Genomic DNA, 19560 nt, shown 5'->3' on the forward strand with positions numbered 1-19560 from the left:
ACAATCTCCTGATGGCCAAATCGAGGGGCGACCGCTCCCTGCTGATCCTCCTCGATCTCTGCAGCATTTGACACTATTGACTACAAACTCCTCCTCAGTATGCTTCGCTCCATTGGCCTAAAGGACACTGCTCTCTCCTGGTTCTCTTCCTACCTATCCGACCGCTCCTTCAGTGTCTGCTTTGCTGCCTCTACCTCCCCTCCTCTTTGCTGTTGGGGTGCCTCATGCTTGGTTCTCGGCCCCATATATCTAATCTCTCGCTTGAACATGTCAGCTGCATCTCAAGAACATCGCAAGAATCCGTCCCTTTCTTACTGTGGACACGCTCACTGTTGCCCTCATCCACTCGATTATTGCAACTCGTTGCTGATCGGCCTCCCCTGCACCAGACTCATCCCCTCTGCAATCCATCCTGAATGCGGCAGCCAGGCTCATCTTCCTGTCCAGCCGCTACTCGGACACCTCTGCCCTGTGCCGGTCACTGCACTGGCTGCCCGTTAAATACAGAATTCAATTTAAACTCACTACCCTCATCCACAAAGCTCTCCATAGCACCATGCCGCCCTACATGCTTCCCTCATTTTAATTCACCACCCAGCCCGTGCCCTCCGTAATCTTACTGAGTGCCCCTTCAATTCGAACCTCTCATTCCCGCCTCCAAGACTTCTCCAGAGCAGCACCGGTCCTCTGGAATGCACTACCAAAAGGTATCCGGTCAATCACTGACACACTAAACTTCAGGCGTGCCCTAAAAACGCACCTCTTCAGGGAGGCACACCATATTCCCTAAACCAAACCCCTCTGTACTCCGCCTGATAACATGCAGTTCCTGCTAGCTGTAATCAACCGGAACTTGCAGTCATACAGATTCCGCGACTATACGGCCTGACCATTGTCTATGTGTATAGCATCCCTAACTCACCACTCCGCCATACCGCGCACATCTCTAGCCCTTTACCCTCTGTATCACCCCATTATTTGTAGTATGTAAGCTCGTTGGAGCAGGACCCTCACCCCTATTGTTTCCATCAATTGATTACTTCATGTAACCGTGATCTTGTGTTATTTCCCCTGTCTTGTAAGCGCTGTGGAATATGTTGGCGCTATATACCGTATATACCGGCGTATAAGGCGACGGGGCGTATAAGACGACCCCCCAACTGTCACCTTATACGCCGGTATTCAGTGGTGAAAAAAAAAAAATTCATTACTCACCTCCCACGGCGTCCTGTCGCGCTCCGGCAGGATGTCGCTCGCTCCGGGAGGCTGTCGCTGGCTCCTCGTCCCCGGCGCAGCATAGCTTTCTGAATGCGGGGCTTGAAATCCCCGCTTCCAGAAAGCTAATACACACGCCGGCAGCCATGACATCATTGAATGGCTGTGATTGGCTAAAGCGCACGTGGCTTCAGCCAATCACACTATTCAATGATGTCATTGAATGGGTGTGATTGCTAACACGTGCGCCTTCAGCCAATCACAGCCATTCAATGCTGTCATGGCTGCCGGCGTGTGTACTAGCTTTCTGGAAGCGGGGATTTCAAGCCCCGCATTCAGAAAGCTATGCTGCGGTGGCGACGAGGAGCGAGCGACAGCCTCCCGGAGCGAGCGACATCCTGCCGGAGCGCGACAGGACGCCGTGGGAGGTGAGTAATGAATTTTTTTTTTTTTTACACTTTTTTTTTTTTTGTATTACCGGCGCATAAGACGACCCCCGACTGCAGAGCAGATTTTTCGGGGTTCAAAAGTCGTCTTATACGCCGGTATATACGGTAAATAAAGATTATTATTATTATATGACAAAGTGGCAAAACTTTTTATTTTAAAAGGATTAAGCTTTATATAGATAAAATCAGGAGACTCCTTTAAAGGAAATCTGTCAATCTTTTGGCAGTCTTCTCTGAGAACAGCATAAGATGCAGACAGGGTCGCTGATTGCAGTGATATGTCTGCTGTATGCATCTGTGCAGTAGTTTGGGAGAAACTTGCATTTTATTAGTATCAGACAGAGGACTACAGGAAGTTGTGCGAGATATGCATGAACTGCAGCTAGCTGTGCCTAACCCAACCCTATAGCTCATGCCAGTCTATTACTGGGTGCTAGCTGTTAACCATTGGCTGGAGGGCAAGGAGGGTGTGCCTAGCCTGCAGCTCATGAATATGGTGGATTAGTCCTCTGTGTGGCTGCTAGTAATAAAATACAAATTTCTTCCAAACTACTGCACAGATGCATAAAGCAGACGTATCACAATAATCAGTGTGACTTCCACTGTTATGCTGTCCTCGTTAGGGATTGCAAAAAGATGGTGACAGATTCTAAAGGCGTCTCATGGGAAATATTGTTTAAAGGGAACTTGTCGGCAGATTTTTGTAATGCAATCCGAGTGCAGCGCTGTAATATATATTGTGTGTATGTGTGTATATATTCATTGTGCTGTTCTACACAGAACTTTTGTTTGGCCTGGTTATAAAAGTATACCTGAGTAAGCCTTGTGCAACGTTCTCCCCTGTGGTATGTAAATGGTGTAGAGCGGTGCGGTGGGCGGGCCAGATCGTCTTTGCGATCAGTCTTTTCATCTGCGCATGCATCGGGTGACAAATACACGGCACTCGTGCCACTTCGCTGTGTTATGTGGATGATATCTACAGTGGCATCCACAACTCGGAAGCAGAAAGGAGTTAATTGGGTGACGAATAGGCTGCTAGCAAAGACTGTCCGGCCCACCCACAGGACCACTCTGCAGTGGAACAGAGACTGAGCAGGCAGAGTTATTGAGGAGAATTTAGAATAGAAACAGTAGGTGGCGCTATTCTAACATTAGTCTTGGAATATCTGGGATAGAAACCTTTTTAATAAGTGTAAATGCAAAAATAATGCTTATATTATGGGCTGAATTTAACTATAAACAATATTTAGGTTGCAAATAACAATGGGGGTCTTGAGACCCACTTGTGAATGGTGTGATGGTCACGCATGCCCTTCACTGCTCCATTCACTGTCTATAGGACTGATGTAGATGGCAGAGTACAGTGCTCAGCTATCTTATACAGTCTAGTATACAACTAATGGAGTGGTAGTGAGCATGAGTGACCCACTGCCCCATTAAAATTGGGCTCTTGTGACCCTGTTCTTATGGTCATTAGCGTCATAGTGGTTGGGCCTACATTGATCTGGTGCATAGAGTCATAAATGTTGTTTGTGGGGAAAAGCTTTTGATGCAAGTCATGTTGACTCCATGTTTAAAATTGCGCCTGATGATCAATGAATGTTTTTTTTTTTTCTTTTTTCCTCCTTTGCAGTAGTTGGTCTGACTCATGGCGGATTCCTCCAGCGACTCTGACTCCCATATCCGGTCCCGGGTGAACAGGAGGGGTCCCTTGCGGGCATCACACATGCACACCAGGCCACAGAGAGTGGGGGATGTCTCTGAAAAGATCCATAAGCTGGCGAACACATTACAGGTGCTCTGCACTGGTCCCTTCATCCTGTGACCCTAGTAAATTCTTAATATGCCCATTAGACAGCCCTAGATTCTCTAATGGAAGGCTACAAAATGTATTACATGCAGTACAATAACACTATCCTTTCTCCTTAAGGAGAGCACCTAGAAGGTGAGTGAGTGAGGGGACTTATAAGGCCATGCATGTTCCTCTGGGTAATATGCAAATAAAGGAGATGGAACAATATCTCTGCAGCACCACCTATTAGAAGGTAGCATTCGTGTAAGTCAATGTTAGACTCTTTATACAAGCCTTGTAACAATGACTGGGAATTAAAAACTTAGTTCCCTCTCCCTTATTTGCATACAGTACAATAGTGACAAGTTCATTATAGGTTTTTTTCTGCTTGACATTAATCCTCTCTCCACTGGTTAGGGAATAAATGTTGGATCACTGTAGGTCTGACCTCTGGGATCCCGAGATCTATGCGTCCTGGAATAACACTCCATTTACTTCTATGGGACAGAAAGATTGCCATGTGCAGTGATCTCCCTCCATCCCGTTGAAGTAAATGGAGCAGTAGACAGACACGAACACTTCTGCCCCATTCTCCAGTAACACATCTACTGTAAAGGGAGTCTGTCAGCAGTTTTCATCATGCAAAATTGCCGACCGCACTAGCTAAGGGGCTGCGGAGAAGAGTGTAGATATTCCCTTGGCCATGCTTTTACTATAATCACCAGTCAGAAAACTAAGTGTTATGTGCCTGTGCACAACTGCTGCAAGTGTCCTGAATGCGAACCTTCTTCCTAAAGTGTTCTCTACTTCCACTCTCTACATTGACCTTCTCATCCCCTCCCTTTTGCTCTGATTGGCATCTGTAGCGGTCTACTGGTTAGGTGCTACAGCTGACAACCAGAACTATGGAGCAGCCCGCCTCCAGGACACTTGGGGCAGCGGCTTCTGTGGGAATAAAACTTCATTTTCTGACTGCTAGTTATAATGAAAGCATGGCCTAAGGTACATTTACACCCCTCTGCACGGCCCTTACCTGGCATTGCCAGAACTACTGATAGATTTTAAAGGGTAGGTTCTCCCTAGTGAGCTCTCTCTATTAGGAAATTGTAAAAGTTGCATAATATTTTCTAATTAGTAGAAATGCCTTCCATTAGGTATCTTTGCAGGGCCGTGTGGCAGTTAACCTTCAGATCCATTCGGAGAATGCAGATACTGTTTATGGCAGTCCGTATTCTGCTTGCAGTACAGCAGATGACAAAAAAATCTCCTGTTCCTTTTGCCCAGCTAGTTGGGAATCGGATTTCTAGATCCGCTCTGTTATCAGCCCTATATGAAATTCCTTAAAACATACCTGAGTTTTCAACAAGTTTTCTAAAATATACCAGGTTCTCCTTACCTGCTAACTTGCTGCTGTTTGCACCCCGTTTCATGTCTGTAGGTTCTGATTTTCAGGTGGTCTTACCCATTTTTCTCTTGCCCTGCTATTTGCAATCTACTATCATGCAGGGGGCATGTAGCAAGCCTAACATTTAAGCAGGAGTTCACTGTCCTGTCGTGGACTTCTCATGCTGCATTGCACAGTCTGTGGTCCAATCAGTAGGGTGGCAGGCTCTGTCCAAATGGTGAGTAAACCCAATAAAGTGTGTGTGTTGTGTAGATATAACACACATACACAAACTATATTGGATTTACTCACCATTGTGGAGATCATTATCAGTGTCTGAAGATCTGTCAGCCTGCAGCCCCTGAGTGCACGGAAGCATCCCTGGTGAAGATTGCTCCTTTACTGTTTACTAAAGAAATGTTTTTGCGTCCTTGTTACTACAGAAGCTCTGTACCTAATGACGGAGAGTGGATTGCGGAGGGGTTGCAAGGGAGACCCCTAGTGGCAGCCACTTCAAATGTGATTTGCAGCGGTAAACAATATTTTTCATGCAGGTATATTAAAGAAATAATGAGATTACCACAAGCCAGTACACAAGTTGCTTGAAAAGTTAGTGCCCCTTTAATATATCCAGGCAGGGTCTTTAACCTCTTTCCGCTCCAGGATGTATATTTACGTCGGGGTATGTATGAAGAGAGGTCGCCCCGCGACCTCTGTTCATAGAGCGCGGGCGTCAGCTGTTTATTACAGCTGCCCCCCCTCGGGCAATAGCTGCAATTGGCCGTGCAGCCGATCGTGGTTATTAACCTTTTAAATGCTGCTGTCAATTCTGACAGCGGCATTTAAATCTCTGAACTACGTTCGGGGCTCCCGTATGGCCCTCCCCCCGCGGTGAGATCGGGGGACCCATGAGTAGTATAGTAAAAAAAAAACTGTACAAGTTTGGTATCATTGTAATTGTACTGACCCATAGAATAAAGATATCATGTCATTTTTGTTGCAATTTGTGCGGCGTAGAAACAAGACTCATTGAAAAAAAAATGACATTCCGCCATCTTTCATTTTTCTTCACCTAAAAATTTTTAAAAGTTTTTCAGTACATTATATGGTACATTAAAAAGTACCATTCAAAAATACAACTCGTCCGGCAAAAAAAACAGCCTTCATACAGCGACGTCGATGGATAAATAATGGAGTTACGATTTTTTGGGGGGAGGAAGACGAAAATTTAGGAAAGAAAAGCCGCCACGTCATTAATGGGTTAAAGGTAGAGCCACGCTTTATAGTTATTAGTTTTCATGCTTTACTCCCTCACTGACCCACTTCCCACAGTTACTACTACTTACAGTTTCCTTGCGGTTTACGTTTTTATGTTATCTTCTCTTTTAGGACACCAGCCGGAATTTAAAGCAAGTTGATGAGATGCTTGGACAATACAGAGACTACAACTCTGACCAGACTGAAGCCATCACCACTGTACGTTGTCAGTCGCTGAGGTTCATTGTTATTTACAGGTTACATTAGGCATGTGTTATTCCATAGGAGGGATATAATGTATGTAAGGAGAAGGAAGTCCTGGATTTACTAGTTTAGTTACTATTGTTTAGTCTATTTTCTGTTTACTTTTTATTATAAAGTCAGCTGATCCGATGAACTCTCTCCTGCCCTATCCGATTCTGCACCTCTAAGCCTAAGTGGGACAAATGGGGAAGTATGACCTAAAGCCGCCCCTAGGATTGTATAGCTTACCTACGTGTTTGTTCTCTATAGTTGGGGAATTGATAATGGTGCATGTCATGGCTCCTCTTCTTCTGGTGTCACCTCCTTTATGCACTCTCTGGCCTGTCTTGTCAGTTTTGGATACTGCATGTAGGTTTGACCTCCTAAGAGCAATTAAAGGGACCAGATAAGTGATGAAAAAAAGCTCCCAATCTATTTACTCTGTCCTTAATTAACTGTGATAATAGGCTGTGAAGGAAGTGGCTGTCAGATGAGGAGGCAGGTGGTTGTTTTAAGCAGCAGTGTGGGCGCAGGGGGGGAATAGTTTCATGAGATATTCCTTTATGCAAACCATGTAATGCAACTGAAATCATCATGGTGGCGACCATTTTAATTTGATTTGTTTTTTTAATTACTTTTTTCTATTTTTGTTAAGTGTGATCAGCAAATGGCTATGCTGTTCTGGCATATTGTGTATGGGTTCTTCCTCCTTATTTAAAACAAAAAAAATCACTGAGAGCGGCCATATACTTACCAATGTACTGATAGAAGAGGGCAGGTAGAAGCGCCACATCCCTCAACATGAGACAGCCAAGGTGCTAAATGGAGGAGCATTGCACAGGTGAAGATACTGATTAACCACCATTCACACCTTCCTTAGGCCTCTGTCCCACGAGCGTATATCAGCCAACTGTTAAAACTATTTTTACGGTTGGCCGATATACGCTGTGATCTGATGCATTGGATTCCTCCCACGACGTAAAAGCGCCCAGCCGGCCAATACAGCGCCGGGCGTTTTTACGTCGGGCCTAAAAGATAGTCCTGGAACTATCTTTTGGGCCAGCATACGTCGGCCACCTCAGCATGGGCTCCCATGGGAGCCAATGACAGCGGCCGGAGAAGGGAGGTGGGAGGGAGTTTAGCAGCATGACTGCTAAACTCCTTCCCTACTCTCTCCTCCCCTCCCTCTCATTTTAGTGGGAGGGGATTGGGCGGAGCTAAGCTCCCACCACCTCCTCACCCCTTGTCCACAGCCAGCAATGGGAGGAGGCGGGATGGGGCTGTTCTTAGCTCCACCCCCTCCATTGCAATCAGCCGATGGGGAGGAGAGAGGAGGTGAGCCTGGGAAGGCTCAACGGCATGGCAGCCTCAGCTATATGCGTTGGGGCCCATGCCGTCTGACCGGGCGCACAAACATTAGATTTGTGCGCCTGCTCACAAGTCTTTACAGCTCACATCGTAGCATATATCGGCTGGCCGTGAAAATGGCGGCCAATATACGCTCGTGGGAATAAAGCCTTATACTGAGGGGGCTGCTTAGTATTTTCCATGCAACCGATATAGCATACAAAGGGTGTCAGGCCACATAGTACTTGTAGTGCACCATGCAGGCTTACAACCTATTAATACCATATATCAGTCCACTGAGCTGCCCTGCACCTCATAGGTGAACCACACATGAATTTATCATTCATGTGTTTGCCATCACCAGATTATTGTGATAATTAGAACAAATTTCATACCCAGCTCAAAGAATCCCTGGAGCAGTCTATTGAGCAGCTGAGGAGCCAGCGTCTGTCCCGTCTGTCTGGGGTCAGGAGCGCATCTATGTCCAGCTTGTGTGCCAGTGACCTGGACGCTACAACAGGTACAGCAGTAAGGTGTCTACTTCCCACATATAATCATTGTGTCTTTAGGCGGCTGTCTTTTATGAAATGTCTGCCATTGTTTCTAGTTAAAGGTACTGGAAATCGGCGCTTTCAACCGACTTCTCCCCTGAAAGACTACAGTGATCCGGGAGTGAACAGACGGCGTCGCTCTCGCTCGGCTAGTGTGCGCTTTGTCGATGAGACTGGAGATCCTCTACAGGTGAGGCCAAGAGATGAGCAGGTATTGGGACTATTGTGGTGTCTTCTGCCACCTCGTAAGTCACTATATGATGGGACAGATTTTTCTTCCTCTGTTTTGCAGGTCCATTCCTTGCATCAGTCCATGCGGGATCTGAGCAGTGACCAATTAAGACTGAGTGATGACTTGAGCAGAGAACTCGCCCACAGAAACAGGTGCCCATCTGTTGACTTATGAGTTTGGGTTCTAGTGCTCCTAATGCACTTTTTGTTGGGGTTCTGACAATGACAGGGTATGTCTGTTTTGCTGAAGATTTTGTTGTGGGTTTTGCTGCAGATCTGCAGCAGATTTCGCCCTTCCAATTGAATTCAAATTGAAAAGGTGAAATGTGCTGTAGATCTGCACCAAAATCTGTAACGTGCAAATGTACCCGAATAGTCTCTAGTCCTACACCTATTGTCAATGATGCACGTATATTGAAATGTTCTGCCGCATTCGAATATAATTTGTGTCCCAATTTCTCACTGCTTTCAAGATCTGTGCTTGTTGGCAATGAATGGAAACTTTGTTGTTTGCAAAGACTACAAACTGTTCGTGGTCATGTCCGGGTGATACAGTAGAGACTGCTGACACTTTGCAGCAAGTTGTTCACTTACAGTGCCTTGAGAAAGTATTCACCCATCTTATTTTGTTGCATTACAGCCTGGAATTAAAATGGATTTTTGGAGTGTTTGTGACCAGAGGATTTTTTACTCACCGTAAAATCTCTTTCTCGTCTCGTCATTGGGGGACACAGCAAAGACCATGGGATATAGCTACTGCCACTAGGAGGCGACACTAAGCACAAAAGTGTTAGCTCCGCCCGCTGGCTATATCCCTCCCTGCCGACACCCGGCTAATCAGTTTATATGGCAGCAGTAGGAGCAGCCATGCGGAAACGGAAATAACAACTATAGTTGGCAATATGGCACAAAAGTTCTAACTGTAATGAAAACACAGCACCATGTGCAACTTACAGAACCGGGGTCCTGGCCAGGACAAAACACTGTGTCATATAGAAAGGAAAAAAGGGTGGGTGCTGTGTCTCCCAATGACGAGACAAGAAAGGGATTTTATGGTGCAAAGACCATGGGACGTTCAAAAGCAGTCCCTGAGGGAGTGAAAAAGGAAAATCCACAACGCACGCGATCAGTTTACAGCCGTCTGTAACCTTCTGCCTAGCGAAGCGTCGGCTGATGCAAAAAGTGGGAGTTCTGTAGAATTTAGAGAGAATGTGTAAAGAATCCTGGTGGAACCCTGTAAAGGGTGGCTTTGCCGTGACCTCAAAAACCCTTCGAAGGGAAGTAACTGTCACCAGGAAGGCTACCTTCCATGATAATAACCTCCATGGTACCCTTGCTAATGGTTCTAACGGATGATCCTGTAGGGCGTCCAAGACTAGATTCAAATCCCAAGGTAGTACCGGGAAGTGAAACGAGGTTGCGATGTGAGCGACTCCCAGTAGGAAAGTGCGCACAACCGACCTGGATGCCAAGGGGCACTGAAAAAGGACAGACAAGGCGGAAATCTGTCCCTTGAGGGAACTGAGGCTGAACCCCATCTCAAGCCTATCCTGGAACCAAAGGACGAGCCTATCCTGGAACCAAAGGACACGCGATGATACACCCTCGATAAGGATGGCTTCCAAGCTCTAAACATAGTTTGGATGACTGGGTCCGAAAAAACTAGATCTTGTAAGGAACTTACCAAAAATCTTTTTCTTGCCCATATCATTGGGGGGAGCACGGCTTCGACCTTAAGACGTTCAAGAGCAGTACTCAAGGCGTAGGAATATATAAGTAACCGCATGTAAAGAAGCGAAATCCGCTCTTTAACTGCAAATGGGCGTCTAGGTATCCCGCATACTCAGAGAGAGCAAAAAGGGGGTCCGAGAACCAGCCCACAACCGAGGAAAAAAAGGGGAGCTTCCACGCGGCACCTGTTCTAGAAATATGTGCCGTAACACAGCTTGAACATATGGTGTCCCTGGGACAGTGACCCTGCACTGCCATGAAGCGGCGCCAGTGCAAGGAAACCACCACAGAAAGACCAAGACTCCACCAGTGTTGTCAGAATGAGGCACCTGTCTAAAAATATTGGCTCCACCAGCATTGTCAGGAGCAACAGCGGAGAGTCAGAGTGACCGAAGAACCTCCGCCCAATAGCGCATCCCGCTTAGTAGAGTCACGAGGACACCAGGCGAACTGAACGTGACATCAGTACTATCAGAAAGAGGGGATGAAACCAAAGAGCTGAGGCCCCTTGACAGGCGACCTAGTTGCCGGATGTGAGCCCCGCTGGTACTTTCGCAAAATCCTCTGAAGTTGGGAAGGCAAGCGCTAAGAATTGAAAACAGTGTTAGCGTATACCATCTCATAGTCTCCTGCTAGCAATCCTGTAGGAGGAAATAGCGAAGGAGGATCGCAGCGCGCTACTAACTCCATCTGATTAAATGCTTGGTCTCCTCAACGGTGCTCTTACCTGCGTAGCAAGGCTACGTGGAAAAACTCTGTAGGAGTGAAGTCGCAGACCACTCTGACTACAGAGTACTCCTAACAGCAGCAGCCCTGACATGCATAATAGGGGAGAATGCGAGGCCCGTTCGACCTGAGTGACCCACGTCCGCATTGACACGGCTGACTGACCTCCTAGAAAGCCACAGATGCTGGTTTGGTTCCGAAGCTGCCCAGAGAAGGACTGGACCCATATTGGATCAGCATGTCAGAGCTGACTGGAGGGGAGCTAGTAGATGGATCTACCGCCCCCAGGCACCCTGTTGGAGGAGGCACTCCCCAGCCTACCACTATCCTGACTGGATGTCCATCCCACACAGTGGTGGAGTGCACATAGTATAGCTCCGGGCAGCCCCAGCCCGCGTCTACTCCTGAAAGTGAGGAAAGTGCTAAAGCTGCCTGTAAGGACTGTGCAGAAGGGCCACCATAGGGAAGCTAGCTGTCAGGTACAGCTCCCTTATTCTGGAGTGTGGAAAGAAAAAGCAATATGTCCGTGGACTTCTTGTGCTCAGTACTCCTTCCCTAAGGAAGGAACTACCGTTGGCAGCAGGCCCGGCGTACTGCTGATAACCAGTCTGAATATGGCTGGATGTAATCTTGTACTGCATCGAGAGCGCACATGGCACGTGCTTATTGCCTGCAGTCATGGACACGGACATTGTGTCAAGGCTGCCTGCGGAAAACCACAAAAGGGCACAAAAGATCTCAGCAAGGTCGGAGCCATGCTGGCAATCGGTTCGAACACTGTTGTCCGTAAAACGAGATATTCTACAGCTGGATGTAATCTCGTACTGTAGCAAGAGCGCACTTAGTACGGCCCCTGACTGCATGTCATCCTGGATACAGACACTGCGCTAAGAATCTCTGCAGGGAATTGCAGGAGGACAACAGGCGAGGCTCAACCCGTATTCTCTGTTGGATGCAAATCTTGTTGTGTGGCGAGAGCGTACTTGGCATGTGGCTCTGGCCGGCCCCTGTCCGCGTGTCATCCTGGACTCAGACACTGCAGTACGGCTGGCTGCAGGGAACTGCAGGAGGGGCAATAGGGGAGCTACCGATAGGGTAAGCTCAACCCAGTCCGGAGCGGGCATAGAACACAGGTCAACTTAACTCAAACACAGTTGTTCGTCACACGAGATAATCTGTAGCTCTGTGTAAATCTCATACCGTGTGCAGGTACTCTTCCCCATGTGGGAGGAACCACAGGTCTCAGTAGGATCAGAATCACAGCAAGGTTGACCGCGTTCGCCCTCCTGAGTAGGGGTAGATTGGAGAGTAATAGTATTCCATCAACCTACAGAAGGAGGTGGAGCCGTGGCGCCTAGGAATGGGTCACATAGCATTGGTGAGGGAGGGGGCAGGGAACATGAATTGTTCAAACACCATAGAACGTGTGGCAGCCAATACCTACCTGCCCATGGCGGTCCAACCAAGCCATGACCGCATGTAGAACACGCCTGGCTACACAGAAACCGCCGCGCAGCGCTACCCCAACCAGAACAGACATACAGAAGTACACAGTTCACACAGAACAGAGCCTAAGGAGAAAAGCAGCAGAGTGACCCTGCTTATAGCAGGACATACTAGCACAGACATTATGACACAGTTCACACAGAACAAGCCAGAGTTCCCCTGCCTGCTTTGGGAATTAGCTGAGTGAAGCACCACACCCTGCCAACACAATCAAGCACATCTGTGAAGCTGAGCTGCCAAGGTGTGAGAGGGGTGTTAACAACAGATCCCAGCAGCCAACTGCAGCAAGGCCCCCAAGTGGCCAGTGTAGGCTTATCGCGTCCTTGTACCTGAACGCACAGGCGCCGGAGAGGATGGACCAGGAGGACCCCTGTGAGCTGGAGGCTTACCTAGCTTCTGAGGACGGGCGTGCAGCAGGCCCCCCCTGACCAATCATGCCTACCGGAAGCGTCCTGGGAGACTAATGATCCAGTCCACCCAGAATTGCGCTAACGCCTGGGTGAGGTCACAGATGTTACTCTGGCTGGTCCCAGTCTGGACTCCTGAGCTCTGGGGTCGGACATGGTGCCGGGAACTCACAGCAAAAAAAAATCTTATATGCGCTCAATGCCAACTATTTGCACTCCACATGCGGGAGGGATACAGCAGCGGGGAAGCTGATCCCCAGGCAGAGCTTACCCTTAGGTCCAAATGTGGTCTGGGGAGCCGCAGGGTCAGAGGCCGGAATAGTGTTCACTGTTGAACCTTAGTACAGCTGCCAGGATGGAGCAGGAAGCGTCCAGCAGGGGGAGAGGGAGGGGGCTACGCAGCCAGTGAACTAATCACCAGGCTGTGGCTCCGAAGTTTCAACCTGCATTAACAGGTGAGTGCCGTTACACCAAACATAAGCATTGAGCTTTGTGTGGACTACTCACGGTTTGTAGTTTCCCCTGCTACCTCCATGCTGGCCATAGCTTTAGGAGACTCTGAGCTGTAATCCCGCAGGAGAAGCGCATAAGGAATTCAAACCTGCCACCTTCCCTCATAGCCCTTAGGAGAGGCTCACTGGGGTACGGGAGAGGGAGGAGGAGATGTACTCACCTCTCGGACTCCTGAAGGATGGCGGCTCCCCAGCTCCAGCAGAGCATCCCCCTAACATGGCCTACCCCACACGGGATGGGGATGCAGACCACCGGGAAGAATACGGGGGGGGCTCTATGGCTGGCGGGCCACATGCAGGAACCCTGTCCTTTTCTTCTGAGGGGGCCAGGCAGACAACAGCCGGACAACTCCTGAACTGTTCGCCCTCATCGGTTGGGTTAATGGGAAGAGACCTGCCTCCCTGTTAAGCCCTGGCCCATCAAACATTCAGCCCTTACAGGCGAGACCGTCCTCCTCCTAGGACACTAAACTAAAAACGGATTAGCCAGGTGTCGGCAGGGAAGGAGATAGCCAGCGGGCGGAGCTAACACGTTTGTGCTTAGTGTCGCCTCCTAGTGGCAGTAGCTATATCCCATGGTCTTTGCTGTGTCCCCCAATGACACGAGCGAGATACTTGATTTGCACAACATGCCAAGACTTTTTTTTCTCTTCTTATTGTGGCTAAAACCACAGAAACCTTTATGGTGGTAACTATTTACCCCTGCAAGTCAATACTTTGTGGAGCCACCATTTTTTTGGAGTTACAGATGCAAGTCCCTCAGGGTACGCCTCTATTAGCAAATCTAGTCCCTGGGATTTTTGGCTGTTCTTCCAAGTAAAACTGCTCCAGCTCCTTCATGTTAGACGGGTTGTGTTTGTGTACAACAGTCTGCAAGTCATGTCACAGATTCTCAGTTGTATTGAGATCTAGGCTTTTTCACTCGGTCACTCCAAGACGTTTCCATGTTTCCACTTGTACCCCACCAGTGTAGCTTTAGCAGTATATTTAGGGTCACTGTCCTGCTGGAAGGTGAACCTCTGACCCAGTCTCAGATCTCTGGCAGACTTTAACGGGCTTTCCTCGATAATTGCCCTGTACTTCATGCCATCCATCTTACCTTCAATCTTGTTTTCCAGTCCTCGCAGATGAAATGGGTCCCTGCAGCACAGGGTTGCCGGCAGTCCATAAATTCCTGGACAGTCAATAAAAATATGGCACTTTTATTCCACTCTCCGTGTAAAATATTAGATACATCCATGAATTTTTTTGAGGATGGAGGTACTTGAACAGGCTATTACGACTGTAATTATCATCCAGTACAGTTCAGTGTAAAGCTGGTAATGAGTTTATATCAGACTCTGACCTATAAACATGTATCACTTATATGCGTTGTTATTCATTATGGTTTTCCGATGTGTCCATAAAAAATGTTGATTGTCTGTGCTTTTAGGATAAGCTGTCCAGAAAAAAAAAAATCGGATTGGCAACCCTGCCGTTGCATGATGCTGCCACCATTGTGCTTCACTGTGGGAATGCTGTTCTTGGGGTAATGGAAAGTGTTTGGTTTTAACTCTTTCCAATCCAATTTGTATCCTGGTTTTCCTAGGGGGCTTACTCTTTTTCTGCCATTATCCAACGGCACTGGATGCTGGCTAAAGCCAGTACTGCATGAGGTGACACGTTGGATAGACTTCGATAGCAGAGAGGCTGGCAATATACAGTAAGAGAACCCTGACGGACATCTTTCAACATCGGAGCTGTACAGCCTTAAATCATAATGTCTTCAGAGGTCAGACAGTGGATTGGAAAGGGTTAACCATCCATAGTGTTTTCAGTTTAACATCTTCAGACCAGCGAACCTTCTTCCATGTATTTGGGGAGTCTGCCACATGCTGTTTGGTGAACATGTTTTCTTAAGGCTTTCTTTAAGCAATTACCTTTTCAGGCCATTCCCCCATAAAGCCCCTCTGTGGAGTGTGTATGCCTTACAGTGGTCCTATGGACAGGCTCTTCCATCTCCACTGTGGTTCTTTGGCTCTTCTCCAAAGTTATCTCTGGTGTTTTTGTTGAGTCTTTGATTAATGCCCTCCTTGTCCAGTCTGTGCCTTTTGGTGGATGGACTTCTCTCGATACGTTTTGTCGTTTCACGACATTGTTCCTATTTTGTTATAATGGATTTAATCTTGCTCCATGAGATGTTTTTTTTTCTTTTCTTTGAATAACAGAGTTTTGGTCCATTCATCGATACTTCTCCACAACTTTGTTTCTGACCTATTTGGAGAGAAACTTTGTTTTTGTGTTGCAGACTCGGCGGTCGTTCAGAACAGCTGCGTTAATACTGAAATCATGTGACACTTTGGACAGAAGGGGACTGTATTCAGCTAATTATGTGACTTCTGATATTAATTGGTTGGACCAGCTGTTATTTATGAGTTTCATAGTAAACATGGTGGATACATATGCACTCACAACTTTTCTGTTTTTCTTTCTTTTATTTAATTTCTAAACAAAGTAGGGGGGGGGGACACTTTTGCAAGGCACTATATGACATCTGGACATGATCAGGACAGGTGTTTAGTACATAGATGTATACAAATTTCATTTCACAGACAGTAAGCAGAGATCTTGAAAATGGTGAGAAATTGTTAGGAAGTTGTTGAACCTCTCGTCATACAATGATCAGCTTTTCATAAACCCCCTTTGAATCACTGATTGTACGCTACACTTTGTGCTTCTCACAGAATTGAAGGGGAAACCAAGAAGGTCTTGCAGGGATTAACAGCCCGTCTTGATCAAACCCAGCAGCAGGAAACGGTGAGTGTCAGCTCATTGGGGTCTTTTATCCTCTATAACAGGAGTTTGGTGATGTCGACCAATATTTATCCACTGTCTCCATCACCCCATGTGTGCGTGCTGCCTGTCGCCTCCATGACCGATTGAGATGTTAATTGTAAGCATTCATTTCTTCTTATGAATCCCATTCTGTTGAATGGAGTCCTATATAAAAGTGATGGGAAACACCTGCGGATCCTCTAACGCGGCTGGAAGCTGCGCTGGAGGATCGCTACCTCACGGAAGTGATGGAAGGCATTTTTGCCGGAAAAATGCCTCACGTCGGCGTGAAAATGTACAATATTGCACTCGCCGCCTGCGTGTAGGGTACAAGAATATTATCTCCGCTCCTGGTTAAAATATATAAAGCAGTTCTATTGCTGACTTTATTCTCAGGTCTCTGACCGAGTGGAACGACGGCTGCAGCATCTGGAGCAGGAGATGAGGGCAGAGCGTCAACAAGCAGGGAGACGCCAGGATCACTTGGATTATGTGTCCGCTCAGCTGCAGGAGGTGAGATGTAGGCATCATTCAAATCTGGTACTCCAAATTCTTTTTACATATGTTGTTCTATTAAAGGGGTTCTGTCATTTAAAAAAAAGCCGTCCGGATCCTCTTCTTCCTGTGACGAAGCATACATTGCTGGCATTCTCCTTCCTGCAGGCCAGTGTACCCGGCCACTAGTGATGTAGCATTCACTGCCTAGCAGGGAATACCGAATGCTCGGCAGCCTGCTTTAGTGCGCAGGCGCTGTGTCTCTCCGCTACACATACTATATGAACACTAGTAGCAAGACCCAGTGCTGCCGAGCATTCAGCATTCCCTGCTAGGCAGTAAACGGTATGTCACTAGTGACATAGCATACATTTCCCTGCAAGAAAGGAGAATGCCAGCAATGCACACTTCGCCAAAGGAAGAAGAGGAGCTTGCCAGCTTGAGGTGAGGTGACCTGAGGGCCTGGAGGAGCCAGGAGAAGATCTGTGAGGTGAACATCTGGTAAGAAGACTGCATGAGAAGGAATAGGCAAGTACACATTTTTTTGACAGAACCCCTTTAAGGCTTTCTCATGTCCAAATTCTGTAACCTTCAATATTTACAGTGATCCATTTATAGGTACTTTTACACGGAGCGATTATTGTCTGAATAATCGCTGGAAACAGTGAATTCGGATGATGGTTGACTTGTGTACGCATTTTCCTTTCACTTGTTGGGTGTTGGTTGTTTTTTAGCTCACCTGAAAACCAAGTGCCTATTGGCCCATCTATGTATGGAAACGTGCGGCTGGAAGAGCTCTCCGGCCATTCTCCAAATGACTACTGCTCCTGTGTGGAAGTACAGGAGGAATAGTTGTCCCATGTAAAAGTACCTTCAGGGCTCCTGTGATTCATGGCCCGATATCGCACTCGCAATCCTTCCGAAAACCCCTGGATGCGAGCCATTTTCACATGGAAACAGCCTCACATCACTGCGGCGCTGAAGGAATCCCCTGCTGCAGCTGTCACAGCCGTGGCAGGAGATCGCGATCTTCCCCTATTCATTTCAATGGGGCCCAGCGCTGCTGCCACCGGCCCCATTAAAAACAATGGGCGATATCGCAAAAAAGATTTTTTTTCTTCCATGGCATCGCAGGAGTGAAAACCTCACAAATGAGAATGAAACCATTGAAAATCTTTGGTTTTATAATCACGTTTTTTTACTCACTATCGCATCACAAGAAAATCGCACAATTTTCTCGCCAGTGTGAAGGAGCCCTAAGGCCTGTGCTTCCCATACAAGCCAGTGGAGCCTGCACAAGAAAAAAAAACAGATCTGTAATATGGGCTTGTAGTGAACACCTGTACTATGACTCGCTGTTTGCATCTGCAATATGGCAGAAAATAGTATATGCAAATCACTGAAATAACACAGAACTGAATGCGGGTACAGCCCTCCGTGTAGACTTCCATACTATGTAGATAACTTCAGACCCCATTGTTTTTAAAGGTAGTCATAACCTTATATAGAGGTAGGTTGAGGGTATGTACTAGAAATGGGGTGGATTTTCGCAGTGAAAAATCTACGCCAAACTCGGAATTGAAATCCACACCATTGCTGTAGATTCTAGTGCCCATCTGGCAGCTCACCGCACCCTTTCAGTCTGTTGCAGATCCACGTCAAAATCCATGTAAATGTTATGGAAATGTTGCAGATTTTGGTGCGGATTTTCTGCTGTGGAAAATCAACATTGTTTCTGTTACGTGTAAACCCTGATGAGTGAGTAATTGTCTGGTGAACCGAAGCAGCCATACACCTTTTAGTCCATATTGGTCATCACAGCTGTTCAAGCTGGCCAGACATGTTCAATGACACCGGGCGACGGATCAAAGATCTATTTGGGAACATTCTTTCAAGGAAAGATCTTTGGCGGACCCACACAAAATCTATTTTCCACCAACTATTGGCCGAAAGGTTCAAATGTGGACTACACTGTTCCCTACGATAATTTTTTGTCATTGGTTGGCTAAAGCAATCGATCGTTTTTGAATTTCACCTGACAAATGACTGTTTTTGTCGATATTGCCAATTTTTATCAACTTGATTCTGTTTATGGGCACCTTTTTAGATGTTCTCCAACTTGTAACATTTATTTCTTTAGTGTCTTATTAATGGGTAATGTTAGCTCCTTAGTAGAGATGAGCAAGTATACTCGCTAAGGCACTACTTGCTCGAGTAATGTGCCTCCGAGTATCTCCCTGCTAGTCCCTAAAGATTCGGGGACCGGCAGGGGGCGGGGAGCGTCGGGGGAGAGTGGGGAGAACTCCCTCTCACCCCCCCCCCCCGCTCTCCCCTGCCCCCCTGCCACAACTCACCTGTCAGCTGTGGCGCCCCCGAATCTTTCGGGACGAGCGGGGAGATACTCGTCTAAGGCACATTACTCGAGCGAGTAGTGCCTTAGCGAGTATACTCGCTCATCTCTAGTCCTTAGGATTACTGTGTGACGCCCATCTTTCTCCACTTGCCCGTACACCTAATGAGAGTCGGTAATAACTGCTGATGTAAATGCCGTTAATGGGATTGGTTCTAACGATGAATACTTGTTCCTTTGGTTATTACGGATCAGGGACTTACTAATAAACGTTATCTGCATTGTTACTGAAGCATCTAATTCATTATCTTATATGAAGTACCTGAGCAGCGAGGGATGTAAATGAAATCTGCAGAAATCAAAGGAATTTCTCTTGAGGATAAATCTTCTTGAGATGCTGGCAGATTTCTTCATTGTGTGGTCTGTTTAAAAAAAACAAAAAAACAGCCTTGGCATGTGTTTGAGCAGATTAATGCACAGACACCAGATTGTAGTTATGTTATGAAAAATATATGGTGCCGCCTGATACAGAACATTCCTGCTGATTGTC

General features: G+C 47.0%; 1 protein-coding gene across 5 annotated transcripts in view; it reads left to right on the top strand.

The window, feature by feature from the left end:
- The window catches only part of CEP128 (centrosomal protein 128), a 170737-nt gene that overhangs the window by 17917 nt on the left and 133260 nt on the right, over positions 1–19560 (top strand). For 4 of the 5 annotated variants that reach the window (XM_066607607.1, XM_066607609.1, XM_066607611.1 and 1 more), the window contains exons 2-8: positions 3298–3459; positions 6230–6316; positions 8087–8207; positions 8295–8428; positions 8531–8622; positions 16075–16147; positions 16562–16678. In XM_066607607.1, coding sequence (XP_066463704.1) covers positions 3313–3459; positions 6230–6316; positions 8087–8207; positions 8295–8428; positions 8531–8622; positions 16075–16147; positions 16562–16678 — 771 coding nt within the window. In that variant the 5' untranslated portion in view covers positions 3298–3312. The remainder of the gene's footprint in view (positions 1–3297; positions 3460–6229; positions 6317–8086; positions 8208–8294; positions 8429–8530; positions 8623–16074; positions 16148–16561; positions 16679–19560) is intronic. The other variant, XM_066607612.1, reaches the window with a different exon arrangement.

Source organism: Eleutherodactylus coqui, chromosome 6 (genome assembly GCF_035609145.1).
Source record: "Eleutherodactylus coqui strain aEleCoq1 chromosome 6, aEleCoq1.hap1, whole genome shotgun sequence".
Classification (NCBI taxonomy): Eukaryota; Metazoa; Chordata; class Amphibia; order Anura; family Eleutherodactylidae; genus Eleutherodactylus; species Eleutherodactylus coqui.